This window comes from Lissotriton vulgaris, chromosome 10, assembly GCF_964263255.1.
Source record: "Lissotriton vulgaris chromosome 10, aLisVul1.2, whole genome shotgun sequence".
NCBI lineage: Eukaryota > Metazoa > Chordata > Amphibia > Caudata > Salamandridae > Lissotriton > Lissotriton vulgaris.
The window spans coordinates 114,334,135-114,349,624 of record NC_141698.1 but is presented as its reverse complement, the minus strand read 5'-3'; the positions used below and the strand labels follow the sequence as shown (position 1 = coordinate 114,349,624).

Genomic DNA, 15,490 nt, shown 5'->3' with positions numbered 1-15,490 from the left:
CGCCTTGCCAGGAATCAAATTCTTAAGCTTGTGAAGCCAGCATTTTAAGAAATTGAGATTGGCAATTTGTTAAAAAATGAGTCCTACAAGTTTGCCAGCTTTAATGCTACCTAGTAGCTTATAACGCAGGAAAACTGATGCCAGCACAGATCTCAGTTTCATTTTCAACTCCTGTGTTGGAGCTGCCCTCCTACAGTATGATCCTTCAAAGGTAAACGTTAGCCCCAGGATGAGTTCACTAGTCATCTACAAGCCAATTAAATTTTAGTTCCTTCATATTAGACCAATCAAAAAGGTGTGGGAAAGGGGTTCAGAGGGATTTTGTAAGTAACGCAGAGTGCTTGCTTGTTATGGGGACTCTAACAGTTGAGGTCCCTTGAGACAGACATAAGTGAGTAAGTCAAGACCAATCTACTGCTGCAACAGTGTCAGATCAGAACCATAATATGCCAACACTACATGGGGTTTAAGGCTTCGACGTTCATTTTCATCCCGTGTGACCTGAGGTTATGAGAGTTACTTTTACTCCTTGAAAGTCAAGTCGCCAAGCAATTTAGTGAGATTCCAAGACTCCACGACCCTTAACACACAGTTTTGAAAGTTCACTGCCGCCCTACTTCAATTAACCTTAACTCACCTTAAGTAAATTTATATGCACCTTTTAAATTCTTTAACTTCCAACTGAGCTGTTCAAATTTACAACCATCTAGAACAAAGGAAACACTTTACCAAGGGTGGTGGACTCCAGACCATCAACCACAATAAAGGTTGTGATCTGTTTTGGAAAACAGAGAAACAAGGTCCACACTACCTCCTTCACGATCCTTGTGCCACTCACTACTGATAAAAGTGGCGTTGAGTGTGTGTGTGGGGGGGAGGGGGGGGGGGGGGGGGGGTAACGTCATGGGGCAGGTATAGTGCCCCAATCAACTTATTTACTGAGGGATTCAAGAGACCTTCTGTACCATCCCATGAGCAGCAAATATCTGACATAACATCCGGCTAGACCCTCAGAGGATCCAACCCCTGTAGCCACATAACTGGGTCCGAGGATGAAAATCATACGGCCTGCCATGCGGACGACAACTGGTTTCCAGTTACAGCTGCATCTGAACCAATTATATAGTGTTGCAGATTTCACGGTTTTACCACATCATTTTCAATCTGGACATCACTTGGCACTGCAGGTATGCCACGAAAATGATTGCGTCAGCAAAGTCATGCAAAATTAAAAAATAAAAAATAAACTACCACTGAAATGACTAACGGCAGTGTTGCAAAGCAATGTATGCAGGGCATTGACAATGCAAATTTTAAGCCAACATTTCTAGATTAGGATAGTGACCTCAGCAAGGTGTCAATGTTGAAATTAGCATCAAAATGATTGAGTAATTACAGATTCTCACAAACTTTCATTTTGGATTGAAGCGATCAAAAATAATTAGTCATGAAAGGAATAGGACATATGTTTCTTCAATACTGAGACCCTGGCGGCCACCCATGGGACCTTGGCACCACTTTCTTCACATGGTGGGCATGAAGTTCAGGCATGAGAAACACATGCCAAAAAATTCCCAGCCAGGACCCAGTTGTAATTCTCAGATCTCCAACCCCTCATCTGGTTATAATTTGTAACCTTTGTATGAGCAGGCGGCTGTTTTTGCTTCCATCAAGGGAATCGCAAAAATCTTCTACGGTGTTTTTATCAATACAACAACAAAGTGATGCTTAAAGACACTCCCTCAGTTACAGGAGCTGCATAATCTAGAATAAGGAAAGAAGAATCCAGGATTTTATAAACATGGTAATAGTCACCTTGCAGTGGGACAATATTTATCCCAAAGCCGAATAGATGCGCTTTAAAGTTTCGGCATGTTCATGTAGTACAGCTACATAGGCCACTGGTTTTATTCTAGTTTTCTAGGCAATGTATGCATTTCTTTAATTTATAAAATTGTAACAAAAAAGGTACACAAAAAAAAGTCAGCAACATTAGCTAATCTTGGATCCACTTTGAACAGGCTGCATTTTTATAGATCAAACTACATATACATTGGGAAAGCTCAGCAAAACCATAACCTTTGCATGGCCACTTTAGACAGGACCATCTGTCAAGTTTCACCTTCTGTTAGCTCACGTAACAGCATTTCTTCTCTACAAAGTAGCTACACCTAGGGGTCCACATACCTTTGCATCTGGAGGCCAGAAGCAAACAGCAGTATGTCAGATAGTTTATCCAGTCTTCACAGAACAAGGCCACTTATCCATGATTAAAGAAGATCTTTTGCTCAAGTTGTGGCTTTTCCTGGACCCAAATGGGACCTATGTTGCTGTTCAAGGGACATGGCAACAGCATGAATACACACTAGTCAGTGTTTATGCCCCGCCACGTCTACAGGCCCGCACCATGGAAGCAGTTGGTAAGATACTGCTTGACTCCGGCTCCTCTACACACCTCATTGGAGGAGACTTTAATGAGCAAGACCCACAGCTAGGTTGCACGCAGATGGCAGCTGGAACCCAAATCCCTACACCATTGGCAAACTATGTGGATTTATTTTTTAACCCGATATAAACCAAAATAGAGAAGCCCTTTATTGAAATTTTAGTTAACACCTTAGCTGCGTGTAAACATTTCTCCCCAGTGCTGCGCTGTCCATTAGAACTAGTGCTGAATGGACGTTCAATGGTCGTGCGCAGCACTGGGGGAGGTAGCGCTGCTGACGACCATTGGCCGTCAGCAGCACTTAAGGGGTTAAGCATGTATAATGCACAATATCAGCAACAGTTTCATACAAACAGTAGAACAGTCTCATAACATGTGGAGACAATTACAAATCATGAAGCACTGACATGTGATTATACAGATAATGAAACTGATAATCATGCTGGGGTTCTATACATCATGAGGTACACTTACAACAGTCTGTGGGGGCTCGTCCATCGACACAGAACGTAAATATTGCAAAAAAAAGGGCTCCCATATAGCAGGTCTGGATGAGGAGGGGTGTTCCTCCGCATAGAGGATGAGACTGAGTCGACAGCTCGCCAAGTCCGGCAGACTGAGAGATCACTAGGGTTGACTGACCTTTGGCGCCATCACCACCCAATGGACTGCGCGTACTCTTCTCAGGGGCACACGGGGTCTTATCCAGATTGGACGACTTCCTTGCCCAGAAAGTGAAGTTCACTTGATAGGCAAGTTAGAATGCCTGGCAAGGGGCATCTCAGATACCTGACTGCTATGGCAGACGGTGCAGAGAGGCCCAGGCAATGCCAGGACTGGAGATTTAATGCCTGGAGATCCACAACAGGACAGTAATAAGAACAGAGACTACACTATACTTCAGAGAAAACAAGAGCTCGTGCCCTCGACTACCACTCTATGGGAGGCCTACAAGGCTGTACTGAGAGGAATGTTGCAGGACACAATAGCACGTAAACGTAGGGAAGACATACCAGATAGAAAGAAATGTCACTTCACATATTGACCCAACCCTTTTGCGGTAACTTGCAGTCACACGGAGGGAACTTTGTGTGCTGGCGGAACGAGAAGTACAGGCCCAAATACAAGCCACACACCAGATTGTACGAAGGTCGGAAAGAACTGGAAGCGAGCTGGGTGTACCACAAACCAGATGGATATGACACATCCGCACACACCATAGCAGGAGCTTTTGCATGCTACTACATGGACCTATACGGGGCTAGGCCACTAGTAGAAGAGACAAATTATATACTATCTTAGTGACAGATATGCCCACTTAACGACAGGAGGACTGCAATGCCCGACAGACCTTAGTGCAAGAAGCCCTCACCAGGAAAAATTATTAAATAAAAAACTAAATAAACCCGGGGGGGGGGGGGGGAACCCCATGGCCAAACTGGCTGCCAGCTGAATGTTTTAAGGAAAAAAATAAGTGTTAGCCCTTCACTTGCTAAACATGTTTTTGGCATCATGAGAGGGGACACTACCGCCAGATCTTCGACAGGCCACAGTGGCATTTATACCGAAATTAGGTAAATCCCCAGAAAAATGCAGTTCCTATCGTCCCATCTTCCTACTGAATGTTGAAACCAAGATATTCGCCTCTATATAGGCGGCGAGGCTTCTACCAGTAATTACCTCGCTGGTTCACCAAGACCAGACTGGCTTTATGCCTGGACGAGCCACACGTCTTGTGCAGATTGGCTAGACACAGTCAAAGACAGGCCTACCTCACAGCTGCTCCTCTCCTTTGATGCAGAGAAGGCCTTTAACAGTCCATTGGCAGGTCCTGGTGAGGTTCGGACCAGAATTCTGGGCATGGGTGGAGCATTTATATACGAACCCCAGAGCACAGGAGAGAGTCAATGGGTCAAATCAGCAGACTTGCCTATCCAACGGGTGGGGGGGGGGGGGCTTGGGGGAAGTAGACAGTGTTGCCCCCCTGCCATTTGCACTGGTTCTGGAGCCTTTGTCATGCCAGATTAGAACTAATCCAGACTTAAAGGGCTTCCAAGATGACAATGGCAATCTAAGAGTGGAGTGAATCCTTATATGAAGAGGATATCCGGCTTTATGATACCAACCCGGGCACGACACTCACATGGACGTTACAGTTAGTAAAAGACTATGGCTAACATGCAGGGTACTATATCAATTGGGAGCAATCAAGTCTCTACCCAGTGGGAGGCCCCATAGACCCAAGCGCAATACCAGAGCGTCTACATATTACCAAAGGCGGCTTTAAATAGCTAGGTTTATACATCTCCACAAATACAATAGACTGCCTCACGCACAACATTAAGCGTGTTCTAGCTGAATTCAGGAGGAAACGTCTCCCTATGATGCTGCTGGGGAAGGTGGCCATGTATAAAATGGCCACGCTTCCCAAACTTATACGTACTTCAGAACATATGCTGCAAGATTTCAGAAATGGTATTCAAGGCAATAAGTGACTAGGTACGTACTTTCTTGAAAGATGGGGACACGAGTGGCACTGCAAACATTACTACACCGTCAATATAACGGAGGTATAGCTCTGTCTGATATTCTAGCCTATTATCAGGCTACACACCTAAACAAGATAAATAGAGCAATGCCCTGGGAAGGCTACAATTTTAAAAACACTCCTATCTTTGCTACCTATATGGGGGAGCGAGAGGGTTACTCCCAGCAACAGAGGACAATTGAGGCCTGGAGAGCAGTGGAAAGGCAAATGGATGGGGACAAAAAAACTAACCAAGTCTACACTGATGTGTGAAGGCAAAAGGCTCTGAAAGCTGGCAAAACTACAGGGTTGTAGAAACTGGGACACAGTAGGGATACCGATGCTAGGAGATATAATACTGAACGGGGACCTACTTACTTTTGCATACCTGCAAGCAGAATACAGTCTGTCAAACACAACGATACAAATATATACAGCTACAGCATGCTTGGAGAACACAAAACCCTGACCTTGCAGGCATCCCCAAATACACGACACTGGAAGTGAGACCATTGCAGGAAGGGGTTGTCCAAGGCAGTCTTCGGGACATACAAGACCATGATAAACATTATACCCTGATAACCCTTAAAAGCAGATGGGAGGAAACAAGCCCACTAGAGGATATTGACTGGGAAGTAGCACTGATGCACCAGAGGGAGGTTACAATTAAGCTCAGGCTACAACTGGTACAGTTGAAGACCCTGCATAGGGTTTACTATGACAGAGAACGACTCTACACAATGGACATTGTAGAGACACCAGATAGTCTACGCTGTAGAACAGATCGTGGTTCCTACATACACACCCTATGGAAATGCACATTGTTAAATAGATATTGGTCACGTAGAATACAAGAGCTGAATATTATACTAGAAACCCAGATCCTAATAGATCCTAAGTATATCCTCCTGGGTACACCCACGGACATTGATGTACCCAGGTACAAACTCCTGTTAAGTAACTTGGGCCTTATAGCAGCAAAACAGGACTTTGCAAAATACTGGGGAAGGGCAGACATGCCTACCATGGCGGAATGGTGGGCTAACGTGGATCTCTACATGGGGGCTGAAAAAACGATAGACGCTGCAAGAGGGTGTCCCAAGAAGTTACGAAAGGTTTGGCAGCTGTGGCTAAGATACTACAGCTTGGAAAAGTAGGATATGAGACAGATGAAACAACCCACCATGCAAGACTCACAATAGCTTGGCAACATAGTGCAGGCCCTCAGAATACATGGAGTGCTGGAACCACCCCCAAAACTGAGTGGGAGAAGAGTAGAGTAGGAAGAGCTACTATATGAGTACCTTGGATTGTATAGGCGGCCATGACTATTGAATGTGATGCTGAACCTGTCTCACACACAATATATACCTGTTGAAGTTTTAGTGGTTTGTAAAATTAAGAAAATTAAAATAAACACATTAAAAAGTTGTGCATTTTCTATTCTATACATCCCTCAAGGTTTGTAATTGTCCTCTGTCTTTTCATAGGAGACTGCAGGATGAACACCTTATTCCCAGTATGTTTTTCATCTAATTGTTACTCTGTATGGCATGTTTGATGGAAGCACCACCAGTAATATTCCAATGCAGGTTGAACATCTCCTGTATCTGGTTTTAACACCTCAGCCTGTATGGTTTAAAGGCTTAACTTCAATCCTCAAAGCTGGGTTATGAATTCTCTGCTGCTGAAATTCCTTACATCTCTGGAGTAGTTGGTGTCCAAGTTAATTTCAGATGCAACTCTTAGTCTTCAGAGGATTCTGCTGTGTTCACCCTCACAGCAATTCCATTCTGGCAATACATGCCAGTCTACTTTCGATATGCTTCAACTTAGTTAAGCCACTACAAGGCCTGGTTGTGTGTGTCCCCATGCAAACATCATGGTCATTTATAGGGTTGTTTTACAAAGTATTTATCCAATTCCCATGCACACATAAATATTTACAACATATTATACGAAGTGTCTGAGCAAAACAGAACAGAATTCTTGGTTGAGGTCTTTCGTTCTTTAATACAGTTTGTACAGCGCAGCCAGCCGACACATGTTTAGTCGGAGAAACAGTTGTTTCCTGAGTCTTCGGGGCTGTATGGAAGAGCCAAAGCATAGAGTAATCCCTCAACCAGTGATAATTCCAACCCTGTAGGGTACAGGCGAGGTTATGGATAAAAATGGTGGTGCTGTACGAGATCTGAATTGTAAACTGTCCAGTGGATGACTAGAGAGGAGTGATCATACTGCCGGTGATAATTTCAACCCGGCACAACTCTGCTGGGTCAAAACAAGTCCGTCGAGACCGGGTTGCTCTTGAAATTTTAACAGTGTGCAATATGAGTCACGCCAGTAGACACGTAGGTCAGAGGTTCATGACGTTAGATCATCAAAGCAGCGGCAGTAGACTAGGCATTTGGATGAACACGAGTATGTGTCTAAAACAATTTGCGGATACGTTTCAGATTCAGACTTAGTTTTGCTCAAAGACACTTCTTATAATAGGTTGTAAATATTTATGTGCGCACGGAAATTGGATAAATGACTGTTGTAGGATGTTCTACACAAAAGGGGTTATGAGGTTTTCCCCTTCCCAATTAGCACCATACCTGATGTTTCAATCACAAACACCAACATTATTAAGCTGAGCGCCATTCTTCCTATAATACTAAAACCTTTTATCCCCCATAGCATCAACCCATTGTTTTACAAAGTAAATGGACCACCATCTGACCTTTTATTGGACTTTAATCCCATAAAGTAAGCACCCAATGAGCAATGCCTTCAGATCATTCAACCAAAATGCCATAGCACCGTTTAGCACCCCCGACTACCCTGGTAAAGCAACAATATTTTTCTCCTGATGTTATAGACTTGAATACGACCAGAGTAACCACTTTTTCCAATAAGGTTGGAACAAAGATGGACTGCTAGAACCCAGAGCACACATCACTGTGTCAGATCCGATACCCAAAACACAGATATCTGCACTGAACAGTTGTCTCCTAGAAGCCTCTTGAGCAAACAAATCCGCTAGCAGCCTTTGACGAAATAGGCATGCTTCAGTTAACATTGAATAAATCAAACATTCAGCTGAAATTTTGCGAGAGGTGGCGTTTCAGATTTTAAAAACCTAGGTAATCACAGGAGGGCAAGTTAACAAATCAATACAATTTTTCAGAACTTCCTTCAGCCAAAAACAAAATTCTGTTTAGATCCTTACTACCCAAGCTACAAGCATCAAAAGGTAGACTCTTGGTTCCTGTGGATTTGTTGTGCAGGTTATGAACTTTATTGGAGACTTGGGCAGAGAGCAGACCAGAAGACTGATTAAACTCAAGCAGGAAAGACCAAGAGGGTTATGTTTAAAGTGATCCCTAGAAAGATAAAACAATGTGATTTGCATGTTGAAGTAATCTTTAAGGCAGCTATATGGTCCCTCATTTGCATGGGAGATATCCTGCAATGCACACACAAGGCTCAAAGAACAGGATAGTTTGTCATCCATATAAGCAGCCAGGATGTAGACACTTGAACTTTGCAAACATACAATGCTTGAGCTTTAATGGCGAGCATATGTAAATACTGGAATTGGTTTCATGGGTACCACCAGACAAACAAATTTTAACTTTAGTGCTAGAGGACATCATTGCAAACGGGTTAAAAATAAGTAGATCCACTCATTAATAGTATGAATGCCACAATTACATGTATAAAAGGACTGCAAACACCAAAAATTAAATCAGGTTGTCTCGCTAATAGCTTTTAGACACACGTCCTTTGGCTTTAGAAACAACTAAATACAACCCAAAATGATCAAAGGATTCGTGTTAGTCTGAAAATAGAGACTTCATGCTAGACCTCAGATTTCAAACCGGGCTATGAACATTGACACAATATGACCTTTAAATCAAGTCACCCATGGATGGTGGTGATATTTAAGAGGAGTAGCTATCTGAAAGGATGCAAACCACAGGAGCTCGACCTCAATGCAACAATGTTTGACCAATGTGATGCTAGAGAACCAGACTCAAAATATCAACAAGGATTTGGAGAGAACACAAAGTAAATTTACCACCCATAATTATAGAGTCACTCAAATATGCTATACTCTACAGAAATGTAGCTAAGCCTCGAGCAAATTTGCGCGCATATCTCTGGTGTACTTACACTAGTATCCTTGCCTTTGTTCTTGTACTTCTTCTGACGCTCCTCGGTTTCGTTTGTGGTCGGCATCTTAAAGCTTAAGCGAAGCAGAACTCAGCCTTGTTTTAAAATGTAGCAGGGAGCTGTATATCAATAAGTGGTAAATCTACTACAGGGAAAAACAGAAGAGGGATTTAAAGTAAGTGCAACTACAAAGGAAGCAAACGTCGTTTGTAAGAAAGACTAGACCATTAGAGCATCAGCAGGAGATAATACCACTCAAATCAAAGCTTTACTTATGTTATGAATTAAAGTACTGATTATTGGTTTAAACATTCATACCAGAGATATAGCCATCAAGATGTAAACTGGGGTTTGCCTAGACAGCCTATTGCCCCCTCGTTATTCTTACTCATTCCAGTCCTTGCGAGAGGTCTCAAGTTGAGTTTGCTACAACACGGGCAGGACACAAGTCAATTTGCTTATGTAAGCCCAGTCACTCTCCATAAGGAATTTCTTCCTTCCTTTTAGATTTACAAACCTCTTCCTAGTCCAGGTAACTGGAGTTTAAAATGTGGTTCATTTTAATTGAGCCAACTGGACCTACACCCCATTAAAAATTATATTTAAGAACAATTTTCTGTTGGCATGGAGTCATCTTGTCATACGATACATTCCCAACCAAGTCCATTCACCCCTCCCAACCAAGAGCACAGCCCAGTTACCTACTATATATATATATATATATATATATACATATATACATACACACTCAGACAGACAATCACCAAGTCACAAATGTAACCAAAACGCACACTGAATTTCCAAGATCAGCCATCAGAGCCCAAGAAAAGCTGCTGTGGACCCCTACACATGTAAATTAAAAATGTAAAATACTATATACCCACTGCCAAGTACTGGGGACCCCAAAGGGATAACCTGCTGCACCACAAGTTGAACCCCAAAGAAAGCTCCATGAAAAGCTCTCCATTCACAAATCCTCCAGGAGAAACTGCTCCCTCCCAGTGAGGACTGAGACTTGCACTCGCCAGAGATTCCCAGGGAAATGTAGAACTAAAGTTTCCCCCAGTCCATGTGCAACTCACCCAGACCAAGCCTTACGTTAATGCTTCTCTAGGCACCTGCTACGCAGAGATGCTCCTCTTGTGGAGAGTGTCCTCCTCCAGCCAACCCAGACAGACATCACAAGCAGAAACAAAAACCCCACCCCCATCTGCTGAAGTCCTTGTGGGAGCAGTGCAGACAACTCCAAGGTCTTGGAGTAGTAGCCATTTTAATAAAACACGAGCCTCTTGCTTAACCCCCTTCCTTACTGAAGCATGGTTGCTACATCCACTACAATCAGAGTTTCCTACATTACTTGGAGTACAGACTCCACCCAAATAGAAGACACCAGGGGACCTGCAACCACCTGGTGGGAGAGAAGTCAGCCCACTCCCAGAAGATCACCAATCAAAACTAAACAAACTTCCCCACCCAAATAAAGCATGCAATAACCTTCAGACAAAATAAAACCTATTAATTTACATAGAGTTAATACACAATAAATATGGTTCAAGCCCTTGTCAATCACACACCCCACTTCCTTTTCCAGGATTCCCTAAAGGAGGACTTACAGTCCACTTTATGCACTCATGGGACAGTATAACCTCCACACCAAAACACAGTAACCCCGTGCATTGTGGGAGCTGTAGTTTTGGTTCATTTTAAATTGATCCAATTGGCTTGGTCACAATGGTATACAAAAGCAAAGTTCAGGCATTGAAAAGTTGCATCCAAGTGACGTTCATTGGCTGGCATAGATGTCGCCTATCAAATCCATTCATCATCTCCCACCAAAAAACACACGCCAGTTAACCGTACACTATTTCCCCATAAAAACAGTACTTTCATAGACTGTCACCCCTTCGCACCACTGCAAACATGTAACAAACAATGCCAAAGCGGTTTCCAAGTACATTTGCCAATCCGAGTCAAAGCTAAAACTGCTGTTGTCCCTATTAAAAAAGGTAGTTTATTCCCAAAATAGCCAAGTAACCTCTCAAGGGGACTGCCCACTTCACGTTCGACCCCAAGGAGTATACATGAACATTTCTTCCCATGCACCACCACCCGCCTCCAGGAAACACCATCACCCAAGAGTTCCACTCAAGAACCTCCTCTTAGGAAAGGGTAAGCTCTCAACCTACAGCAGTCCTTGAGTAACTAATTAAGCCACACCAGCTATTGGTTTGCATTTTGGGATTTGTGGTCTGTCACATTGTAGAATCAGAACTGCAAGTCCCAGCATGCAAAGCAAAAACCTCTGAAATAGATTTGCCTCAAACACATTGGAAAACCAATGCACCGCTAGCACTTAGGACCACACTATATACCAAACCTGGGGACTAATTAACCCTCAGCGGGATGGACGTCACTGGACAATTCTGTGTAATAGAAAGCATGGAAAGGTGTTTATGGCTCCTTAGACTAGGATTGGAGACTGGTCTGCAAGAAACTCATAAGCACGACCTCTTGTAATGGAAAGAAGGGGGGGAGAGTTGGAAGGGATGTTAGAAGGGTGGAAAGAGATTATTGTAGAGATGGCTGGGGAGGAGAATAGAGGTATGGGTGTGGAGAAGGGCGAGGGCTGAGAAGGATAGAAAGGGACGCCGAGATGGATGATGAAGGGATGAGTGAAATAACGGATGTTGAATGATATGTATATCATTTTTTTTTTTTTAGAAAAGAGTGATCATGGAACGAAAACGGGTAAAATGGAGGAGAAGGAAAGCAGCGTGGACAGTGGAATGGCAAGGAGGAAAGAGGATGGGTGAAATAGGAAGGAAAAAGAAAGACAGAAGGATGGACGTAAAGATTACAGAAAGGAAGTAAAACAGGGACTAGAAGAATGGCAAAAATAAGGAAAGGTAAAGAATTTCAAAAATCCATCAGGAAAAGCAGCCTCCTGAGCAGCTTCCGGTTCGCCTGCCTCCCCTGCTTCCTAGAGCCATTTGTGGTATGCTTCAAAGTTGGGGTAATTTATTTTTCTAGCTACACCCTTGAACACAACACCCAGAAGGGCGCGCCTTAACAGACAGTAATCATGTGTATCTCCAGGAAAACATGCACAAACCTATAAAAACTCTCCCATGAACTAAAATCACCCGGACTTCCCAAGAAAGAGGCCTCCCGACCCCTCTGGCCATCCAGTGACTGCACCGGCACAAAGGAAAAACACCCCCCTAGCCTCCACAAGCACACGTGCTAGTGGGGATCCCGATCATAAATACTGGGCACTTTTAAAACTTTTAGCAACAAACACCCAAACAAAGCACAAACACAGACAATCAGAGTTAGCAAATAAAACAGATCAAGTCATGGCCTCGAATAAGAGGGGGAGACGCAGAAACAAACCCCTTTAAAATCAAACCCACACAATCAGGCTTCACCGTCCATCTAACGGCCCTTCAAGCACACTAGCCCGGGAACACCTGACAGTGACAAACGAACAAGTGACGTCTGTTTTTCGCCATACGTTTATATGTCGTGAAGAGGCGGGGCTACAGGTTTGTTTCACTGCTACGTGACAGCCAATGGGAGGCCAGAGTGTGGCCTCTGGGGCAATGGCTTCCACTCATACTTGTTCGCACAGAAATGAAGCATCAGTTCTCAGCTTTATGGGGCCCAGCCCTGCACACACTTTAGAGTCCGGATAAAAGGGAAAACAGTGATCATATTTGGGTACCAAATACTGTGGTCTCCTGTGATGCGAAGGCTCAGAATGCAGCAGAGTTGTTAATTTATAAGTATTTTAGCTTTTTCGTCGGTTTGACCACATGACCCAATGGATGGGCTTCAAGCCACTTTGACGCCATGTTTCCAGACGTTCTTTGGCTTGTATTATCATCTCGAAGTTGTTGTCTTGTGTTTCCTTTATTTTGAACCAGCTGGGCTAAAAGTACCAGGCAACTATAGTATTTAAACGGTTAAACTGCTAAATGACCCAAGTAGCCGTGGTATTTATATAGTTAAGCTGCTAAAGGACCGCATTTCATCCGTGACACCTTGAGCCACTCCTGGGTTTTCACTCAACGTCAGTTTGCAGGCTGAGTTTTCTAAATCCACACTCATGGTGATGTAAACTGAACTACACCCCCCAGTATGCAAAATACTGTCGGCTACAAAGCTAGGACAGGGTTGAGAGGTCACACACGATATGAGGACACATAGCCTGCCCTGGCTTTCTTTGATTGGTGGATGGAAGGTCGTGGGACAGGGATGTATGTCGGTGAACGCCTATGGCAGGTGTAGGGGCATGTGTAAAAGCACAGCTGCCAGGTTTCCCTGGTCCATACATTGATAGGTAGGCCAGTCCTGGTATTTCTTAGAACTCTGGGGTTTGTAGTCCTGATGTTAAAGTGGGCGCACTACGACTACAAGTCCCTGAACAAAAAAACCCCTCACCTAACTCCAAAATCTAATAGTGGCATTCAAAGGGCCCTCTTTCATTCGGCCGGATCACACACTTGTTGGAATTGGCAGGTGCACGCGAGTAAAATGAAAGTAAAACTACTCATTCATGGACCTAAATCCTTGCTGTGGCTCAATAATAAAAAAAAACACAATATTGTTATTTGTGGGACACCTCTAAACTGGGATCAAACTATATGCACGAAGACTACAACTCCCAGAATGCACGACGTTTTATGATGAAAACCAAGTGTGGACTACTCTGTCCAAGGTGGCATGACGTCATCCGGTAACATTATTAACATGTGATGTGTTAAGGAGAAAGTGTCTCAACCCAATGCTATTTGTGGAGAATGTATAAAACAGGCTCCTGCGAACTTTTTTTTAACTGTTTGTTAAAGATAATTGTTCTTTTGCTTAGATTTTATTTCAGAATTTTTTTTTACATTTAGGAATTTGATTGCTTTTTACGTGCCAACCTTTCCCTTTTTAGACTTGACTTAATAGCACTGGCCTCAGTCATGGAAAATGTGGGGGTTCGTCTTTGGGTTTGATTGCAAATGGTAGAGAGAGGAGACTCATGACTCAGAAATGTGGTTTAGGTTTTTCCGATATATAATTTTTTTTTGTTCTCATTGGTGGCCCACTGGCACTCCGATGCGCACATTAATGTCTGTATCAGAGGACTTACAGCTAAGCATTTGTTATGGTAGCTGTACTATTCACACCTGAGACTGCATGCCACTGGTGGTATCCTCATTTTTATTAAAGAATGGATCTGTGTTTCCCCCCCCCTCCTCCTTGCATTACAGTGATTTTTGCCGGAAACTATTTTTTGAAGAAAGATAAGCATGCGGATATCTAGGCAGGGGAAAATATGCAAAAGAACATGTTTGGCAGGTGCAAAGTTTTAAAATCTTATTCCTCACTGACAAAACATTTAATTTATTTGAGAGTTAAGACACAAACATAATGCTCCATAAACGTCAAATGTATGCTGTCTCTTTTTAAAAAGTCAAAAGAATGTGTGCAGAACTTCATTTATTTTTTTGAAATTTATTTTGTCAAGAGATGTTGAAAAACATATTGTTTATTTGAAAGCAGAAATATGGAACGTAATATACATGTTGCTAGTTTGACTTCACACACTGGGCCCCATGCCTTTTGGTCCAGTACTTTCATGTGGAAAATCAGTGCATTTCAGCACTTGTAGTCTTGCTTGCTTCCATTTTTCCATCCAAAATCATTGATTTCGTATCGAAAGGTCCACAAATGGATACACTGTTTTTGGTGTAGATGGCGGGTGCAGAAAAGCTAACGGTGGCCTTTGTTGCTGTTAAAGAAACAGAGTGACTGAACTGCAGTGCTACTTAGATATGATTTTAGTAAGAGGCAATGGTTGGACTAGTGACGGAGAAAGGACTGCATTATTCTTGAAAGGTCGAGATTCCAAAGAGGGCAGGTACTGAACAGCATTCTAGTGTGTGAGAAAATGGCTGATGGCCAAAAACTTTTCTTATGAGAATTCCGCTAGTGCTGCTAAATACCAGGATTGGCGAATACCAAGGCAGCCTAGTCCTGATTTGCCTAATTCCCCTTTCTTTAACCGCCTTACATTTCTTGTCTCTTTATCCCACTGTTGCAGTTTCCTTTTTACCCCCTTTCTCCCTTTACAACAGTTTTCCTATCTTTCACATACACCGTCTTTCTTTCTTGTTAAGTTATGAGTATTTGTATAGTGCACAATTCACCCAGGAGGGTATCCTGGTGCTGAAGCAGAAACTTTTATTGGCTGAGCCAGGGCTGTGTCTGGTTGAAGAGCAAGGTCTTCAGTTCCCTGCAGGATTCAAGAACTGGGGGGTGGCTCTGATGTCCAGTGGCAGGTCATTCCAGGATGTAGGATCGAG

General features: G+C 43.2%; 2 protein-coding genes across 2 annotated transcripts in view; both read right to left on the bottom strand.

Moving 5' to 3' along the window:
- Positions 1–12,566, bottom strand: part of LOC147684791 (importin subunit alpha-5-like) — an 86,737-nt gene extending 74,171 nt beyond the window's left edge. Inside the window, exon 1 of the mRNA XM_086940652.1 lies at positions 12,548–12,566. The gene's annotated coding sequence lies outside the window, so the exon portion shown is untranslated. The remainder of the gene's footprint in view (positions 1–12,547) is intronic.
- Positions 1–12,596, bottom strand: part of LOC147684790 (importin subunit alpha-5-like) — a 29,422-nt gene extending 16,826 nt beyond the window's left edge. Inside the window, exons 1-2 of the mRNA XM_086940653.1 lie at positions 12,548–12,596; positions 9,135–9,279 (exon numbers count right to left, since the gene is read on the bottom strand). Of these exons, the coding sequence (XP_086796779.1) occupies positions 9,135–9,200 (66 nt within the window). The 5' untranslated portion in view covers positions 9,201–9,279; positions 12,548–12,596. The remainder of the gene's footprint in view (positions 1–9,134; positions 9,280–12,547) is intronic.
- Between the last annotated feature and the right edge of the window lie 2,894 nt (positions 12,597–15,490).